Below are 20,635 nucleotides of genomic sequence, written 5' to 3' on the forward strand. Positions count from 1 at the left end.
CCTTAAGCACGGGTCCCGTTGGCCCAGTGTCTAATCCACCAGCAATTTGTTCTAGCCACCATCTACAGCCAATTTAAAATTAAAGCTCCAAAAGGTGAAACATTAGATTTAAGAGTAGAACTGGTAGATCACACATTCAAAGGTGGGTTTATTTGTTTGATAACACAATCAAATGTAATTGCAGCTCTCCTTTATTTTGTGGTGTTACTGAAGCAAAGATATGACACTTTAAATTAAATCTGGGAGGAGCCAATTTAGGTGACTCCTGAAAAATAGTATCCATAAGCCAAAAGTTGTACAGAACTGTACATGCGCACACAGGGGCCGAGTAAACTTTCCTCATAACTTTTGGGCATGGAAAATATCAATCACGAGTCTCCATTAACCCAACTCTTTGCATTTAATACACACTTTTTAGATCAGCCCATAAGAGGGCAAGAACATTCCAAATAGATAAATAGTGGATGGGGCTGAAATGTTCTATCCTGTAGAAGGCAGTGTTACACAATCTCAGGGGGAGATCCGTAAAAATATAAATGGGAGATTGACTGTGGGCTGGAGTTTGGTGCCTAACTTCCATTTCTGCCTCAAAAAAACCTCCCCCTAAAACGACAGTAGCATCTGCTTCCCATTCAGTATGCCTCTGAACAAAACAAATTGCAAGGGAAACTTTCCAAATTCAAATACATTCTGAGATTTCCCTAATGAGCCATAATACAAGAAAGTGAAACAAAAATAAATTGTGCAAATGTCAGACGATCTTCAATGACTAGCATGACAACATGCAGCCTACCACCAAAAATACATCTTCCCACATTTATAGCAATAATATTTAGCTCATATATAGCGTTTTCCTTCTGTAGATCTCAAAATACTTCATTGGTGGAGGCAGCCCCAGTAATATCTATTATTCAGATAGGGAAACTGAGGCATGTAAAGGCAAATGCACTCTCTTAACAGGTCACTGGCAAAGCAGAAATGGAAACCAGGTGGCCTGATTCCAAATCCTGTGCCTCCCAGTCAACACTGCCTCACTACTACTGATTACTCACTTGCACGCTCCCTTTTACGATGAGCCAATACCAGAGCATTATTATTATTTATTTGTATTACTGGAGTGCCTAGGAGCCCGAGGCAAGGACCAGGACTCTACTGTCCTTGATGCTGTACACACACAAAAGAACAAAGACGGTGCCCGCCCCAATCTAAGGATTAGAGGAGAGACAACACACACATGGCTATAGACAGGCTGACAGGGAAATATAAGGCAACAATGAGACAACATTGATCAGCAGGACAAGCAGTGGTCTCAGCACTCCAGCAGCCTAATGATTCCAGGAGAAAAATAGGAGCTCTGCAGATTGGGCTCACCCACTGACTCACTCTCCAGCGAAAAGACTCACACGCATCAGATACGCCATTCCCTACCCTTGGTCACTGGAGAAGAGATTATGGGTCATTCTACCCAGCTCTACCTACCATTGTTAACACATGTATGGCGTATTTGTAGATAGATCGGGCAGGCAGACATTTCATCTCAGCCAACGACCACAAAAGAAATACAATGCATTGGTAGCTAAAAAGGCACCACTTTGCCTGTCAGTGATTGCCTCTCCTCAATGAAATGAAGGTGGCTGTACTGTAGATTGCTTAATTCTTCTCTAGACAGAGAAAACGAGATTCTGGCTTTCAGCACAGTTCTCTGCAAAGGGTGACGCATAAGCTCTACTCACGCCAAGAGCAGTCTTATGACTCTGCGGCCTTGGCTACTTGGCCATTTATTTAAACCCGTGAAAAACGCAGTGCGGACGCTCTCAGTTCAGGTTAAAGTCGGCTTATTTTGGTTTGGCTTAACCCTGTTCGTAATCACCTGAAGCTCAGTCGACAGTACTTCACTTTACGTCAATGTGATATAGTGTTCACCCAGCCTTTTGCACTGGGATAAGTAAATCAATTTAAAATCAGCCCTTTAGCTAAAGCAGTACACAAAGACCAGCCCGGAAACACATTTCTGTGGAAGTATCCTCTCTGCCCTGTTTCCAAGGAGTTGTCATCTACGGCTGGCTACGAGCACCAGTGACACTTTCTCACTTCCCACTCCCACGCTGGTTCAGCTAATTGGCCAGAGAGTGGTGGGCAGAACCTAGCCCTCAATGTAGGCAGCTAGACAGGGCCATATTGATCCTCTTACAGCATAATTCTTTGGAAAGAGAAATAGGAAGTGCTCAGAACTGGGACAGATCCTCTACTTATGCATCCGATGAAGTGAGCTGTAGCTCACGAAAGCTTATGCTCAAATAAATTGGTTAGTCTCTAAGGTGCCACAAGTCCTCCTTTTCTTTTTGCGAATACAGACTAACACGGCTGTCACTCTGAAACTTGTACTTATGTAATTGACATCAATGGAGTTACCACAATTTAGACTCATATAGAATTGGACACATTGATCTTAAACCAGGAAATAAAAGCAGAGCTCTAGTTCTTGTAAACAAGTACCCGCCATGCACAAGAGGCATTTGGGCATCTGAGTAATCCAACATGCTACAGCAAACTCCAACACAAACCCAGGCAACATGACTTGACACCACTGAATGTCATCTGGGAACATGAATTTGAACTACAACAGGTCAACATTTTCTGAATTACAAATTTTTGATGTCATTCTTAGTCAAAATTATTATTTTAATTTAAAAAAAACTGTCAGGAATTTCAGCTTGGACAGTCATGGTTTTACAAGCATACCAAATATAAACCTTTTTGTGCTGATCCCAGTAGCATATCAAATTTGCTTCCAACCTTCAATCAGTAAAACTTGAGGTTGCAGGAGAACATAGATCAGAATAATAGTTTAATTATTAGCGCAGAGAGTTTTCATTCTTAGGTGAACATTACAGATCTTCTGAAACCAAAAATAACCCATGTTAGGTTTCACAGGATTCTTATGACACAAGAATTAGTTTCAGTTTGAAAATATTTTCCATTTACATTGCAAAGGCAGTACTACAATTTCATGATGGCCTTAAATTATGCAAACCTCTACCCGTGTATGTTTTAAAGAGAGAAATACATTGCGACTATGACACTTTAAAGCATAATGCTCCCATTATAAACAGATATCATGAACAGAAGATGTGTTTTTTCATATTAAGGTAGTAAACAAGAATACGTAGGATTCTTGTCATATGTAATACTAACCACTCCAACACTCCCCCCCGCCCCCATACAATTAGACCTTTAAGCAATTACATTTTTTAGACATGATATTTGAGATTAGAGATAATATACTGCATACAAGAACCTACCATAAAGCAAAGAATGCTAAAACTTGCCATGATCTGTCAGCTTCGTAACTTTGCTATTAAATTTCCCTTCTGCTAGTATTGGAGGCTTAAACACACTTACAATGATTTTTTTTTTTCAAACTAGCCCCAAATCACTCTGATAATTTTTGAGACACACTTGAAAAACTTTAACAGAGCCTGGTAAAACTGAGATGGCTGACCCTGACCAGGAAATCAGTTTCATATAAAATATTTTCAGACATGGATTTTCACCAATAACATGTGACATTTTTAATGCCATGAAGAAATACTGGCGCATTAGCCATTCTCAACCAGCACGGTGGAATACTTTTTTATGGACAGCCATCAACAAGTGGCAGATGATGGAAAATGAAGTAATTCATGCATACAAACCTCCTCATTCTATGCGTAACCCTACCATTTCTGAAGCATCTGTACTAGCAGGTAACTTCTGTTGTGGACTGTTTCTCCAGTCTAGCAATATTCCCTTCCCAACTCTGCTCCACACACCCACCCACACCCAGCTAAATCCCTGCTAGAGATTCAAAGATCCTTCCATTTCAGTACGTAGCCTAACAAATCACACTAGGAGACAGACCTGGGTTCTCCTCCGTGCTCCCACACTGACTTGTTTTGACTATATAATACACCCTATGTAAATGCTAAGCTTTATTATTTTTCACACTTACCTCTCAAGGCATCAGCGTGATTACGTTCTGCTTCAGGAGAGCTGGACACAACCCCACTGTCCCGAGTTATTATACGAAGTGCACTTATGCATGTGCAACACCTTTGTGGGCACAAGTGACATAATTTACATGTGCAACACTTGACGGGGCATACACAAAAGGGGTTCTGAGCGTGCAAATTCTATGATATGCATCAAGGTCATTGCATTTGCAAACGGGCACACAAAAAGAGGCAATATACAGAAACACCCACAATGTTTTCCACTAACGGGACTGATCTTTTTAGCGTTGCATGTTTCAAGCTAAATGTTGCCAGCATGCCATCTTCCTGACCAAATATTTCACTGTAGGGCTAGACTTCCATTTTACATGCATCAAAACCTGACCCACGAGGGCCGGGTCTTCCCGATGGGTATGAACCCGGTCTCCACCTGCATGCAGTTGAATGCACAAAACTCTGTGCACCCAATCACTTGTGCAGGCAAATGATGGGGTTTGTGCGGGGGTGTGGAGTGGAGCTTTTGTACTCAAGTGAGACTACACAGAAATTTGGAAAGAGATGGCATGCACGCCAACAGAGGCCACCTTTTGAAAACCCGATCTGACCACCCCTTTCCCAAAAAAAGACTGAACACATTTCAACAGGGAAAGCTCAGAAGTGTTTGAATCTGTAGCTCTATTACGAGCTAACTGTACTGCCAGCAGCTCAGCAGTTAGGCGGCTCGGCACATTTATTTGTAGATACGCTTACATGTCAAACTCAGCCAGTTTTCAACACACGTAGCTACTCCTGTGACATACCAGAAATGCAGATCTGACTAAAGCCACAGACAGGGATGATGCTGAGATCCAAACAGCCTTTCCTGCAAATGGGGCTCCCTGTGCTGATGTCCTAAGAGCTATGCTTCCTTCTGCTGTTACTGCAACTGTGCCTTTCTTTGACACACTGCCAGCAATGCAGATACTGTCTGTGATACGCTGCAGCAGTTGGCTTTAGCTTTACCATCCAGCTTGGATTTCCCAGGTGAAGGGTCTGGTCTGGTCAGCTAATACATTCCTCTGAGTGCATGTCAAAACACAGTCTGCTTGCCTGTCGTAGGCTTACAGCTTCCTACTGTTCTACAAAGTGCTCAGCCATGTAGGTGTCAGAACATATTACAGACAGAGGCAGTAGCAGGCCTCCAACTAAGAGTTAGTGGGCTTTTTCCATTTTAAATGTTGGATTTGAGAGGCTCTTCACACAGTCAGTATAACAGACCATTTCACTGGCATTCAAGGCGCCAACCTGCATGCTCATATAAAAAAAAAAAAATCTGTTTACAAATGTGAAGTCTTTTTTTAATATACAAGGGCAAATAAAAAGTCATTTGGATCTGACTTCAGAAACTTGGGTTGTTTGTTATTGTTTTTATAGGGTGTCAGAACACAGTCAGAACATTTAGGAATAAAACTGCTTTTCAGCTAGACTAGTGCCAGTTGATACTTTAGAAAAGAACATTTTGAAAAGGGGGGAAGAATGTGAGTTTTAAAATGAGGGTGAGAGGCTATGCAGAGGTTTTCTTTCTTTCTTTCTTTCTTTCTCTAACCTTATTCACTTGTCTCACTCACTTGCACATCACAAACATCTCATGAGGAGAATGTAGGTCCTTGCAGCCCACATCCAACATGATATCAAATTTAAATGGCAAAACAAAGTCACCGTAAAACCTATGTGGGCCAGCCTAAGACAAAAAAAAAAACCTCGGTGGAGACTTCATGGTGGGTTCGAGGGGAGGACAATGCCAGTTTTAATGCTCTCGAAAGAAATCCAGGAAAATAAGTACAACTGACTGCACTATGGGTGGTGTTTTTAAAAGTGCGTTAGATTGTTAAGCACCCAGCTCCCACTGGTTTTCAATGGGCGCTGTCGCCTAACTCAGTGGTTCTCAAAGCCAGTCCGCCGCTTGTTCAGGGAAAGCCCCTGGCGCGCCGGACGGGTTTGTTTACCTGCCGTGTTCAGAGGTTCAGCCGATCGCGGCTCCCACTGACCACAGTTCGCCGCTCCAGACCAATGGGGGCTGTGGGAAGGGCAGCCAGCACGTCCCTTGGCCTGCGCCACTTCCCACAGCCCCCATTGGCCTGGAGCGGCGAACCGCGGCCAGAGGGAGCCGCGATCAGCCGAACTTGCGGACGCGGCAGGTAAACAAACCGGTCCGGCGTGCCAGGGGCTTTCCCTGAACAAGTGGCAGACTGGCTTTGAGAACCACTGGCCTAACTCACTTTGGTACTTTTGAAAATGCCAGCCTACAACTATGTTTGCAAATACACACAATTTAACTTCTGAATTGCAGAAGGAGGTAGTGTTGAAGAGGCTAGGCTTTGAGGTCCAGGAGACTTCTTACCAGAGAATCTATCCATCCAGCTGCCTAGTGCTCCATCCCACCAGGAATGTCGTTCATCAGAAAGGTCTGAGTGTTTGGCTGGATGGCTGCTTTGAGCATCCTTTGCACACATAGAATTATATTTTATCTGTGAAGAGCCACCCAGTTTCTGCATTGCTCAGTTGTTGCAAAACTGGCGGAGGCCGTCAGGAGTGAGGACGCTCTGATGTTTGTGTTTCTGGCGTTGTGCTCAGCATTATTTTAACGAGCTTGTCGACGTCCAATTCCCTTGCCCTCAGCCTTTCCTTTACTGTGACATTTGCTCACGCAAACGGAGCAATCTCCAGGTATCACTCTAATGCCAGTGTCCCTGGTCTAAACCTCCCTTCCTCAATTAACACTCATCTACCACAGACTTCAAAGAGCTGATGCAAAACCTGACACGGACCCACTGCTAATGCCAATTTCCTTGGTAATAACCTTTCTGATGCTACCGGCAAGAAAGTAGAATGATTTCTGCCATGAAGTGCTCACTCGACTCTTACTTTGCCTTTTCAAATTCCTGTTTTCAGCAAACTCAGCAGAACACATTCTCCTGCCCACCCCAAAATCAGAGCCCCAGATGATCCCTTCCTCTCCTCAACACTCACAATGACTGAGTGCAGGCAGTAAGGCAGAAATCAGCCCAGTCACTGCGTTAAACGGATTGTTTTCAAACCAGCTGCTAACATTCTACAGGTCAGGTATTGATCCTATTGAAGTCAATGGCAAAATTCACTGTGATTTCAAAGGGCACATGAATTTGCTTGACACGTTTATGATAAACATCTTTAAATGCTTTTATTTAAAAAAAAACAGGGTCCAGATTTCCACAGAGCTTGTCTAATCTGTCCCAGCTCACATGTAAAAGCATAAAAGGGCTTAATGAAGTGTTTGTGGAAGGAACTGGATTCATACAGTAGCGCTAGGTGGACATTTGGTTGGTATCTTAAAACTCTGAGTCATCAGGAGCAGAGTCAGGCCAATGCTTTCGAGCAGCCCATCACCTGTCTTAAAATATTTAGATCTGGGTGGCCCAGTCAATATTTTGGTCAGTTTGGGCCCCCAATCCAGCGTCAGTGTCACCGCTCGAGCGGTCAAACCAGTAGGTTTTTCAGTGCTATTGTACTCACTCAGGCCTGTTGCATTCTCGAACTGCAGTTTTTATGCCACCACCGCAGGTTCTTGAACAGCTTCCAAAGGGACTCCACGATCCCCACGCTCCATCTGTTACCGGCGCCTCTCGCTCCTTGGGGACACATACACCATACTTGCAGTGCTGTAAGCAAGAGAGAGCATCACAGAACGACTCTTTTCCATGACAGAATATTGACATTTTAGAAGTTAGCAATCCAATTTCCCCCTCGGTCTTCAGCCCATGTTCATTTGCCTGCCTTTTCTCAACAGCTACATTCACAAGGAGAGGAGCATTTTGCAAAAGAAGCCTTCACTTACTGTTCATCACACCGGCTCAAAAACTTGGGAAAACATTTTTAAATGCTAGAGTGCTTAAAATCCCTGGTGTCTGAACCTGCCCTCATTGAAATCAAGGATGAAACTCACAAGTCCCAACTCAGGAAACCACTACATGCTTAGCTGTAACCTTAGACACATGCTTACAGGCTTTTCTGACTTCAGTAACAATAAGAGCAGGTCACATGGCATTATACTGCTCTGCATGAGATTAAGGTGAAGCAGCAGGTTCAAAACTTTTGCATCCTTAAAAGGTGAAGACCAGACAGATTGCAGAGGCCAGAAGAGTGATTTATCGAGAAACGGATAACAGCTACCCCAGCCGCAAAATACCCCCTGTTTACTGATCCTGAACTGTAAAGCAAAAAGTGGCGGCTTTTGAAAAAAAGCTACTTAGCCTGTAGCCAGAAAATCAGATAAGAGCCACAATGTGTCAGTAAAAAGAGACAGAAGAGCAGGAATATAAAGAAAGAAAAGTTCCCTGAACTTTAGAAACTGACAGAATAAAGGGAAGGGAAAACATAAGAAAAGTAGGGCAATAAAAATGGTAAATAAAAACAAGTGGGGTTTCTCCACCCCCAGAACACTTTTTCCACATCACGTTACTTCCCCAGGCCTGATTTCCATGCAGAAGTTTTGTTGGCATAGCTACATCAGGTCCGAGTGTGAAAAACAAAATTACTCCCCCCAACCCACGCAGCTGTGCCAGCAAAAGCCCTAGAGCAGAGGCAGTTATACTGGCAAAAAAAGGTCTTTTGTGGGAGCGCATATTTTGCCCAGGGAACTGGTATAAGCACATCTTTTGCCGCTGTAAGCCGTGCCTCCATTAGGAGGGTTGGCTGGTAGAGCTATAGAGGCATGGCAAACTCTCTCTAGTGTGGACAAGGCCTGAGAATCATAGGGTCAAATCCCCTGAATTCTATGGTGAAACTTCAAGGGGGCCAGCCAGGATTTCACCCCTAGTGAATTTTGTGTTCCCATAGCCCCTAGAAGCCCTGCTCGGGGACCAGGACCCTTTTGTGCTTTTTAACATGGAGGGTAATTAACCACTGACATAACTCGCCCAGGGAAGCGATCAATTCCTCTCACAATTGGTGCTGTTCACTGGAGACTGGATGTCTTTCCAAAAGACACGCTCTGTCTATCCCACCACAAGTTATTGGGCTCAATAAATGCTCCCCCACAGAAACTACTGGATCAAATTCTACAGCCCGTGCTATGCGGGGTGGGGGGTGGGGGGAGGGGGAGAGACACAGTGACCCTAATGATCCCTTCTGGACTTAAAATCTATAAACGTGGCTATTTGCTATATCCTATTTTCACATTAAAACCAATACTCAAGAGCCTACAGGGTGGGGGATGGGAAAGGAAACCACGGCTAAGGCTACCAGTTTGTCTGCAATGCATCCTGTTGCCTTGGAGTACTGAAGGGGTTTTTGAATAACAGATGCATATCACCTAGGTTCCAACACGTAAGAAGAGTGTGATGAAATGGGGCCCTGATCCTGAAAACCCTTATGTATGTAACCAAGTAGTCCCAGGCCTTGTCTACACTACGAGGGGAGATCGATCTAAGATATGCAACTTCAGCTACGTGAACAATGCAGCTGAAGTTGATGTACTTAGATCTACTTACCGCGGGCTCCACACTACGCGATGTCGACTGGAGACGCTCCCTTGCACGTCTTGTTCAGGTGGAGTATACGAGTCAACGGGAGAGCGACCGGTGGTCAATTTAGCAGGTCTTCAATAGACCCATTAAATTGACCGCCGATGCATCGATCACCGCTTGTCAAACCCCTGGTAAGTGTAGACAAGCCCCCAGTTACTTGTGTAAAACAATTCACATTCATAAGTGTTTGAAGGATTGCAAGCTAATAGCCTGATCGATGCATTTCTTAATCGGGAGTGCTTAAAGTATTTGAAAAGATGAAGTGAGCTGTAGCTCACGAAAGCTTACGCTCAAATAAATTGGTTAGTCTCTAAGGTGCCACAAGTCCTCCTGTTCTTTTTGCAAATACAGACTAACACGGCTGCTACTCTGAACCCTGTAAAGTATTTGAATGTTTAAAAAAAAATTTCCACTTTATTGGCAGTAGTGTTAAATGTGATTCTGGTTCAGCAGTCAGTCCCTATTCATGGGAAATCAATGGGATTCCAGCAGGTGCTTACTTGCTTTGGGGCCAAAAATAAATCAAACACCCTCCATCAACTTCGTTTGAGATCCATGGATTTTTCAGCGCCACTGCAACGCGTACAGCTATTCCTCCAACATCGCGACAGCTTCTTGAAACTCAAGGATTTTGCACAAAATTCTTCTCAGAAAGTGACAGTCCCTATTTCTGGGCATTTATAAAGGGATCAGCAAGAGGTTTCATCCTAACAAGATGGCTCCTGTTTTCCATGAATGCTTGTGTGTAAAACACTCTGCATATCTCAGACAGCAAGGAATGGTGGGTGGCACCTTCAAAATCACTACGATGCAATTTTTGTTGCCCTTTAAAAATCGCTGATTAGTTTTATATCACATTTCAGGCACAATCTGAGCACTTTACTGAAGCTAAAACCGATTGAAATCACTGTTGTTTGTTTGCTGTTTACGCAGTGCCTAGCACAATCCATGACTAAGGCTGTTAGGTAATAATTATGCAGGAATAAAGACTGTAGGTGTATAACAAAAATGATCATACCTGGATTGAGCGTTTAATGACAGAAAAATGAATAGTTTACAAAAATATTTTGCAAACAGTAACTCATGAATCTTCATAAACAGCCCCATAAGGTAGCGAAAGCAATGTGACCACTCCCTTTTCTCAGACTGTTGTGACCGTTTAATCCAACCTCCTGGCTAACGCTGGCCAGCAAATTCACCTAGAACATCCCACCTCAATCCAGTTAGCTTGTGGATGAGGAAAGCGAGGCACAGAAAGCTCTTTGCACAAGCCCACAGAGCTGGTTACAGAGCCCGGGAATTCTCGCCTCCCTGTTCTGTGCTCTGGCCATCTGCGAAATCCAATGTTAAACCTAAAGAAAATGTAGGGCCCAGTTCAACTCCCATTAAAAATCAGTGGTGGTTGGATTGGGCCTTTAAACCGGGGAGTCGTAAGCCTATCATAAAACAGACCTTGCAATGAAAATGCTGCCACGCCCGTAACTAAAGTAGCACTGCTCAAATATTTAGACAAATCACAAACCATTCATCAAATGAATGCTGTGTCAACAAACATTGCTAGATTGCTGCTGAGGCTGGACTGGCACGAAAAGAAACCGAAATGGAATGGTCTCCATGGTAATGGGAGTCAGAATTTGCTGATGTACCCCGGTTTCTCTGGCACACTGGCCTCTGTTCGTTTCATATTTAATTTGTGACTGATCACTACGGCCACAGAGAATCCGTGGGGAGTTTCAACAATTTCTGCAGAATTATCCAGTCAAGACTCCATGGAAAAGCTCTGTGCAATCTCGAGAAAAAATCTGAAAAGAGGTTTCCCCTCTCACTGCCCCTGGCTAGTTTTTACTCATTCTGAACGACACCGTGTCAGAACCAAAAAAACAAAAAAACCCACCCCAATGGGGAAGTATCATTGAAATAGAGAGAGCAAACTTCATCCTCTCAACTCCTCCATCCTCCCTGCAATCAGTTTCCCTCCTCTGACGGAACAGGAATGCCAGCAGGAGTTCTCTCTGCTACAGAATATCAGAGGCAAGCATACTTAGGCTCCTACACCTTGAGTTTAAACAGGAGAGATTCATGCTTTTAAAGCAGAAGAGTTCCTGGGTTCAAATCCTGCTGATCGCGCTGCGTCAGGTTACACTGGCAGCCAGGAAAACAAACTATTAAGGTCTCGTTCCAATGGCCAGCAGGTGTCTGCAGGCTCAGGGTCCCCACTGTACCGCCCAGGCATGTCAATCTACTTCCGTCCATGGGAGGACAATAAATAGGAGTCGGATGAATCACAGTATGATCTTCTCTCTCACCTGCACATACACATCCCACACCATGCGCTGCAAAACCGCATGACCAAATCTTTCTCCGTTAGCAAGAACATTGCACACACACACTGGCTTGCTGTGAGGGATAAGGAGTGGAACTGGAGAAATATGCATCCGATGAAGTGAGCTGTAGCTCACGAAAGCTTATGCTCAAATAAATTGGTTAGTCTCTAAGGTGCCACAAGTACTCCTTTTCTTTTTGGAGAAATATAGTCAAGTTTCAGGAGGGAGCTAGTTTAGTATGGCACCAGGGGCTCAGAAACGCAAGTCAGGGCCAGCTGCTACCACACTAGGCCTATATAAACACTGGCCCCTCAGCACATTTAACAGAGATCTCTTTCCTACAGCTCTGCCTGCCTGCCACTTGCTAATGAAGCAAGTTGGTCCTAGGTGTGTTTGGCTAGCTGCTTACTATTTGGGATGGGGTCTATTTGCTGGATTCGTTTGAAGGTGAGCTTGTCCTCTAGTCTACAGCATGCCCTGGGTTTGCCTTCCTGTGCAGGCTTGGTTACCAAGGGCCATATTATTTAATAAGAGCCTGCCGCAGTACAGCCTGTTTTATTAAAAAGTCCTACGACGTCTGTTTCTCCATTGTCGGCCCAACCCTGCCGTCTGATTTCATACATCGCCGCCACTGAAGTTTCCAGGGTTTAAGCACTGTGGGATGGGGTCCAATCTTGGGTTGTTTTCAGAGGCACAAAGGGTCAGCAGCTGTCATCAAAGTAAAGAGACACGTGGCATCAAGATGGCAGCACTGTCCCAGAGGAGAGACTTCCTGCAGAAATGTTGACTTCGGCCGTGAAATATCCTGCCACACACAGGCTTGGCACCAATGACCCAGTGAAGCAGACTGAATAACTTATGAATGTAGGCAACTAAGAGCTTGACATGACTTACAAGCTTCCCATCTGATGGCTAAGGACACAGAACTCTGCCAGGAAATTACACTATTGATTATGTTCAGAATTTCAGGATTTGTGGTCATAAATAGCACATCATTAAGGAAAGAAAGAGAAAGATGTTCCACTTTAATAAACAGCAAGATTAAATTAAGGAAATAGAGTTGTGTTTTTGGAAACATACTGTGAATATTCAAGTTGTGTAACTTTCATGTCTTTTTTTGTTTGTTTTACATCGATGTTTAAATATTATTTTTGTGTTTTGGAAACACATGAATTAAAACAGAAAAACATACAGTGTCTGCCAGAGCTTTCTTTCCTAGGGGCCTATTTCCATGCCTTATGGAATGAGTGGAAGTGCTGTTGTTAATCCACTAATTAATGTCTAGACCAACTTCGAAATAATTTACGCAGACATAATTTCACAAAGGGAGGTCGTGATGGTGGAGGGAGGCATTATAACAGAGTCTACTTTCCTTTGTCTCTCCAAGAGACTCCTAGATAATTCACCCAATCTATGCATCAGGTGACTTGCTACTGACTAGATAGGCAGGGGCCAGACAAGTGTTCCAAGACTTCACGCATGCATAGCCTATATGACTATCTACTGCCCTAAACAAGAAACCAAAAATCATGATTATGCCTCTACTGGTTGCAAAAAAAAGCAACCACAGCTGTAATTCTATGCTTTTTGCAATTTTTGAAATAGACTCTAAAACCGCAAGAGATATGGATCTAAGTTTATAAGCCTCTTTTTTTGCATTGGGAACACAATCGCTTATTTTAAAATCGGTGAAGCAGCAATGCTGTGAAACAAAAGTAAATGATCATCACAAGTATTCACCTAGCAAAGGCCAAAAACTGAGGTTGGATTATTACTTGATTTAATTTGGTGTCAACTTCAGTGCTCTCATATTCAAAATATGTATAAGTTAATACTCCTCTGTTACATACAGAGCTTTGATTTAGGAATAAGATTTAAGGTGGGGGATAAGATATCCGAGTTGTTTTATCTCTGTTTGGACAGGCAAGCTCTTTGGTTTCCAAAGATATTTCCCTTAAAAAAATGGCACTTTATTTTCTCTGCCAACCCATATATAACAGACTTTAAACAAGGCGACTTGAGGCCAAGCATTACTGAACATACAAGGCTGCTGGCCACATCATAGCTTAGTACAAAAATAGCTACTCATTCCAAAGAAATTAACTCCAGATTTTGTACATCAGTGTTTTGCAAGATGCAGCAAAATACGGGGGAGGATTTTTATGCTGATCCAAACTTTGGAAGGGTAAATCAGACCAAAATTCAGAGATGCTCCCTCCTCCCCCTTTTCTATAAGGCCCTTTGGCCCAGATCCACAAAGTGACTAAGGCATTGTGATGCTCAGAGTCATGACACCTAATTTTTAGGTGCTTAGAAAAATCACAGGAACAACAATGCGACCCACATAGCCAGACTCCCTATTCAATGAATGGGGAGAGACAGGTGCCTTAGACTGTGATCTGCAAAAAGCCAGCATGCTAGGTAAGGACCCACCAATGGGAGATGCTGAGGAGAGGGGTGTATCCCAAACTCCACTGCCTTATGGGGATAGGCCCCCAAGTCTGGTCTGGGCCTATCAATGCTAGTGATCCACAGCCGGGAACCCCTCTCCTGGACACTTAGCCGCCAGAGTCATTCCTTGCAAGAATGAGTTAGGTGCCTCGCTGTACACAAAGCAGAGGCGGTGATGCCCACTGATTACAGCACTCACCTAGGATGCGGAAAACCTAGGTTCAATTCCCCTCTCAGGCAGAGGAGGAGAAAGGATTTGAATAGGGGTCTCCCAGGAGAGTGCTATGGGATAGTCAGATGGGGGGAGGGACTCCCTCAGTCTCTCCTGTTCAAGCTGTTCCACTGTGGCTAAATAGTGAAAGAGTCACTGGGAGGGAGGGAGAGGCAGACAGGCAGAATATGCCCAGTAGGGATTTGCTGGCTTCAGAACAGAGGGTCCCCCCCAATGCATGGCCAGACTTATGGACAATTGCCGTTAGACGTTTTTCAGACACCAGAGGCCTCGGCATCTGCCTCCGCCTCCGTGAGGAAGAACGGGCATTTGTTGTGTACGGGAGTTGTGAATGCAGTGGTTTTATGCTACTGTGGCAGAGCGGCTGTTTGGCCTGTCTTCGGGCCTGCAACATCACACCCGAAAGGCTGATTCCCACAATTTGCGCAGCTATTCAGTAGCTGGCTAGGGCGGAGGAAAACAAAAAAGAATTGTGATTGGAGGAACGGGGGACGGCATGGGCCGGGGGGGACACTGGCCTGACTTCATTTTCAGGCACATATTTTGGGCTGAGGAGGTTTGGATGGTCTCTTTTTGCATCTGTGATTCATTAGGAATGTGACTATAATTTCTGGATTTTGTTTTGAATTTTTTAATCCCAATAAACACAAAGAAACAGGAGGATTCTAAAGCCACGGGGTTTGGGCACCCAGCTGGAAAGCAGTAAGCTGGACCCACAGTTCAGTCTCCAGTGTTTATATACAGTGCCACAACTTGATGAGAGAGCCCCACATCAGACTATCCCATAGCTCAGTGGTTAGAGCATGCTCCCGAGAGCTGGGAGACCCCTGTTCAAATCTTTTCTTCCCCTCTGCCTGAGGGGGGCATTGAACCCAGGTCTCTCACAACCCAGGTAAGTGCTCTAACCACAAGGCTAAAAAAATATCAGATGAAGCACTATCACCATCGATTCTGAATGGGACCCACCTCGATTTTGAATGGGACCCAATCCAGTAGGTTAACTCTGAGCAGGGAGCCCTACTGGATTGGGCCCCATGGGTGAGCTAGGTAGTCCTCTGCCTACTGCATCCTGCTTTGTGGATTGCGCTGGGACTTGGGCGGAAAATAGGCATCCATCCAGGCGCCTGGAGAGAAGCAGCCGCGTGCATGACCAGAGGCAGAAACCTCAGGGCCCAGGGAAGTTCTACCCTGAAAACTTGGGTGCAAGTAAGTCGAGGCCCCTACAGGAGTGGACGGCAGCTGAGCGCGAGTTTTGTGGATCACAGCGGGGCCTAAAAGTGGGATTTAGGCCCAGATCTACAAAGGTACTTAGATGCCTTTCTCCCTGCTCACCTTGTGTGTGACTGGGCTACTTCCAGATTCTGCATTATGGGACTTGTGATTTCTCACGATTTTTACCAGGACTGACCATGAAAATAGTTACTATTGGGATTAGTGCTCCCCCTCCCCCGCGACTTTGAGCAGTCCCACTGAAGTCCATGGGAGATATTAACTTTAATTTTCCTGTCATTAATTCTTACCCTGTCTGAGTGCAATACAGCTTCTTTTTTTACTACAGTGCAACACAGACACACCCAGTAGCACATCTTATACGCACACAGAGTAGTAAGGCATTATCTATTAGGCTTGTATTGTGAACAATAACGAATGAAGTCGCTGAAATGCAACTCACTGGGGTAGGAACTACACACAGTAGTTTTTTCAAGATCAAGCCCGGATGTCTTTTAAAGGGTGAAATTCACCCTTATGCAGTGGGCTACCACAAGGTCCACACACCACTGAAGTTCCACTTCCGTCATCAGAATCGGGTTCAAATTGATCGCCATGACGCACAGGCCTTAGGTCGACTCTCTGAACAAGGGGGAACCCTCATGGAAAAGTGATTAAAATCGGTTAGAGCGGTAGACTGAGCACAGTCTCACAGCTCCAAAGAGCAGTATAAAAATGGGAATTTCAAGGATATTCCCATGACACCGTCCCCTGCGTGGATGCATGAGAAGACGTACAATTTCTGTGCCTGTGCTCTTCCATCAGAAAGAAAAGTACAATGATACATTATGCCCATTGCCTTGAATCATCCCTTAGCAAAACATGTTGACTAGAAAGGTTTCAGAAATGCAGAAAATTTAATAATCTATTTCTTTTATGAAAGTATATGGGTCAAATATGGCCTACATACATTTGAATTAAAATGCATTTAAAAGAATGTATGTATCAGACCAGGAATCAGCAAGCTTTGACACACGGCCCATCAGGGAAATCCACTGGCGGGCAGGGATGATTTGTTTACCTGCAGCATCTGCAGGATCGGCCGATCGCAGCTTGCCATTCCAGGCCATTGTGGGCTGCAGGAAGTGGTGGCCTGCACATCCCTCGGCCCACGCCACTTCCCGCAGCCCCCATTGGCCTCGAACCGTGGCCAGTGGGAGCTACAATGGCCAAACCTGTGGAAGCAGCAGGTAAACAAACCAGCCCGGCCCACCAGCGGATTTCCCTGATGGGCCGCATGCCAAAGGTTGCTGATCCCTGTATTAGACAGTATTAGAGACAGCAAGTCTTCCAAGGCAATGACAACTATAACTAGGGTGACCAGATAGCAACTGCGAAAAAACGGGACAGGGGGTGGGGGGTAATATAAGAAAAAGTCCCAAAAAACAGAACTGTCCCTTTAAAAACGGGACATCTAGTCACCCTAACTATAACCATTAATTGTTACCCACAGTGTTACAAACGTGAATTTTTAAGACGCAAGTCCTTGAAAACCATCAAGCATACAGCTGCTCGGGAAATGTTTTTTGTTCTTACAAAAAATTCTGATAAAAGCTAAAAAGTCTTGGTTGAAATTTTTCTTCAAAATGGTTGGGTTCTCCTGGAAAAACTAAAATCCCATAAGTTACCCCCATCCCAGGTTTTGGCACATGAACACTGAAAAATGTAGACCACAAACTGAAACATTTTGTTGAAATCAGACATTACCCACAGACATTTCCATTTCTGGTGAAAAAATTGTTAAAGAAAGTTTCAAATGAAACATTTTGACCAGCTTTGTATTCTACTCTGAAGTTGTCCAAGCAAGGAGCCAATTTTAAACATACTAATTACCAACTGCATATATTAAACTTCCAATGAATAGGACAGGAAAACGTCTCAGAGTTTGCTCAAGTAATTCCATAAAGTACAATTAGCTTTTCGAAAAGCAGAATGCATTTCATAAAACACAATAATGGCAAACAGGAGATTTTAACCACATTATATAAGGAACAATTTCGAGGCATTTGCAGCTGACACGTTACTACATTAATTCCAAGTTAGAGAGACACTATCGTTTTGACATCATACACCACCAGCACTGACAAGGAACAGAAAACATTACCTCCTACATCAGAAGCCAGCACGATTACGCTGTGCCTCCATCAAAGCTATATAGAATTAGCCTGGGGTGAATTTCAGTTGTAAATTGCACTCCATACAACTGAACTTCAGGGGGGAAAAAGACTTTTAATTGATATATACACTATGAGCCTTTTAACACCATTTTTGTCTACAAGGGGATGAAACATCAGGTATTACAGACCTTTCCGGGTTCACACTCTGTCCCATCAGCCCAAGGTGTGTGTTGAGTACGACATCCTTTGTGAGCTCCATCAACGTTAATGCACCAGAGTCGTCGGCACTGCATCTGCTTCATTTATTTAAATGATCATAGTATTAAGTAATGCCCGGCTCAAGTGTGACGCACACGGCTGACCACATGACATTTCACACTAGAACTGCCATCATTTACACAATGAATGTGTGCAATATAAAACAGGGCTGGGAGGGGAAGTACTGAATAGCTCAGGGTGCCTTTCAGCGCAAAGATAAATCAGTCCTGAACTTGGATGAGTGGAGCCCACCTGAAATCAAGTTACCAGCAGAGCTGATCGGAAAATTTCTGTCAACAGGTGATTTTAACAAAACATGGGCCGCGCGTGTGCGTATTGGAACCAAAATCATGACCACGATCATGAAAAATCCCCCCGTCTCCTGCTACCAGTTCCAGTCGAACCTAAGTTAGTGGTGATCATAAGCTGTTCCCCTCTGATAGCATTTCAGTCGGCTGTGCGAAACGGAACACAAAAATAGCCACTGGAATTGGCGCTAACTGGTACCCGGGTGGGGAGTCTCAGCAAACAGCAGTGGACAATGTTTTTGCCTTTTAAAGGTAGAACAGGAGCAAGGCATGCTGCAGGGCAGAGTGAGGACTATTGTGATATGCTTCTGTTCGGTCGACAGAGGGCTTCTCTCTCCGGGGCAGTCATATGTTAAATAGCCCCTCTGAGGCTGGTCCACAGAGGTCAGCTGTACGTTATAGCTCCCAGGTAATCATCTGGGGCCTGGATTTTCCAAAGGGACTAGTTATTTTGGGGTGTCTCCATGGCTAGGTGCCCAACTTGATATACCTTGGAAGTGATGAGCACCCACCCTCTGAAAATCAAGCCTCATTCAAATGTCTCAAGTGGGACCCCTCCAGACTGAGGCTTTCAAAATCGCTAGTCACTCCTGAAGATCCTGGGTCCTTCAGCGAAAGTGGTAGAGATTTGTGTTTCACAGGCCCTGGAGTCAAACCCTGCCGATGGCCTAGGGTAGCGGTTGTTATGGCAACGCCTTTTGCCACTGACAAAAATTAACAACCTGGATACCAAAATATATTGTAAGGGGACTAACCCAGCAAAGCTTTATTCCTCTTGCATGTTGCAAGCAAAACAAAGAAGTGGAAGAGCACTTACCATGTATGGGCAGACTTGAGAGCCTGGTCCAAAAATTAATTCGCATTGTTTATTAACATCATAAATTACTCCTGGGAGTTGTTGAGGCAAAGTGTAAGTCCTTGATACAGGCTCGTCTAGTAAACACTCCCCATAACCAGTGCTTCAATAAAACAGAACAACAACAGGGTTAAATAGGGATTTGTCGGGCCAGAGCCCGTTTCTTTTTAATGTATGCATCAATGCAGTATCTGTGTGCCACACAAAGGTTAACAAATTAGTCCCCAAAGACTCCTGCACTGTAGCAAAATATGACTGTCACCCATTTTACACACGGGGCTGCTCAGGGGCATACCCTCCTTACATGACTCCTTATAAACAGACCTGTGAAAAGAACCCAGATTGCCTTCCTCCCAGCCTGGGCCTTAACCCACAAGACCATGCTTTCTCCCTTGTTATTGTGTTGTCATGTTTAACATACACTACTTCATCTGCTGAGAAATACAGCACAATGCTTTGGGTACCAAGAGTGAGTGCAAACTGAGAGGAAATATTGAATAGTCCCGCTACACAAACAGCGTAAGAGCCCACTTGAGGGATACAAGCTCTCAGATCTGACTATACAGAACATTGGGCCTTCACCTGCTCCCATCAAAAACAATGGGAGAAGAGGGCAGGCCTAGGACACGTTCATACAAAACTTTTCATTGTACTTCAGAAGAACTCTGCTCTTTCGACTGATATCATGGGCACGGATCCTGGGCCACGGTAGGGCAACCTTGTGCCATTCCGACAGGTTGACGCTGCCTTAGTAAGCTATCAGAAAGCTCCTTTTGCATAGGGGGATCCCAAAGAGGTGCAGTGCCACTGTATCAGCTGATATACTAACCCCGTCCCAGCTGCCCACATAGGGAGTATGGCCAGAGGAAAGGATGCATGGCCAAGCTCCCCTTTCCCCCTTCACCCTGGTCATTCTCTGATGCCAGAATGAGCAGTCAGTGTAAGCCAGAGCAACCTGACGGCCTCTCTAATTTATTCCAGGGTCCAGGTTGGCTCCAGGTCAGCTCCAAGGCCTGCAGAGGTGGATTTCATGGACTTTAGCAACTGCCTTCCTAGCTGTACCAAGTGCTCCTAAGACACAACTCAGTATCTGGGTCACAAAGCTTAGGAAACTCACTGCTCAGGTTAGCGGAGATGACGAGTTCCTTAAAAGTGATTTCCATGGGGGCCAAGACTTAGCCTTCCCCATAGAGAAGCAATTCCTTGCCAGTTAATCATGAGACCGAACTGGCAGGGACTGAATCTCAGAAGTTGTATTTCTACACTATGTAAACGACACACACAC

General features: G+C 44.5%; 1 protein-coding gene across 7 annotated transcripts in view; it reads right to left on the reverse strand.

The window, feature by feature from the left end:
• Positions 1 to 20,635, reverse strand: part of ADAMTS9 (ADAM metallopeptidase with thrombospondin type 1 motif 9) — a 134,189-nt gene that overhangs the window by 83,513 nt on the left and 30,041 nt on the right. For 6 of the 7 annotated variants that reach the window (XR_005226211.2, XM_043551517.1, XM_043551518.1 and 3 more), the window contains 3 exons: positions 19,312 to 19,453; positions 18,117 to 18,224; positions 7,524 to 7,669 (listed from right to left, as the gene is read on the reverse strand). Coding sequence is in view for 6 of the 7 variants with exons in the window: in XM_043551517.1 (XP_043407452.1) it covers positions 7,524 to 7,669; positions 18,117 to 18,224; positions 19,312 to 19,453 (396 nt within the window). In the remaining variant the exon portion in view is untranslated. The remainder of the gene's footprint in view (positions 1 to 7,523; positions 7,670 to 18,116; positions 18,225 to 19,311; positions 19,454 to 20,635) is intronic. The other variant, XM_037904878.2, reaches the window with a different exon arrangement.

The sequence above is a fragment of the Chelonia mydas genome, chromosome 7 (genome assembly GCF_015237465.2).
Source record: "Chelonia mydas isolate rCheMyd1 chromosome 7, rCheMyd1.pri.v2, whole genome shotgun sequence".
Taxonomy (NCBI): domain Eukaryota; kingdom Metazoa; phylum Chordata; order Testudines; family Cheloniidae; genus Chelonia; species Chelonia mydas.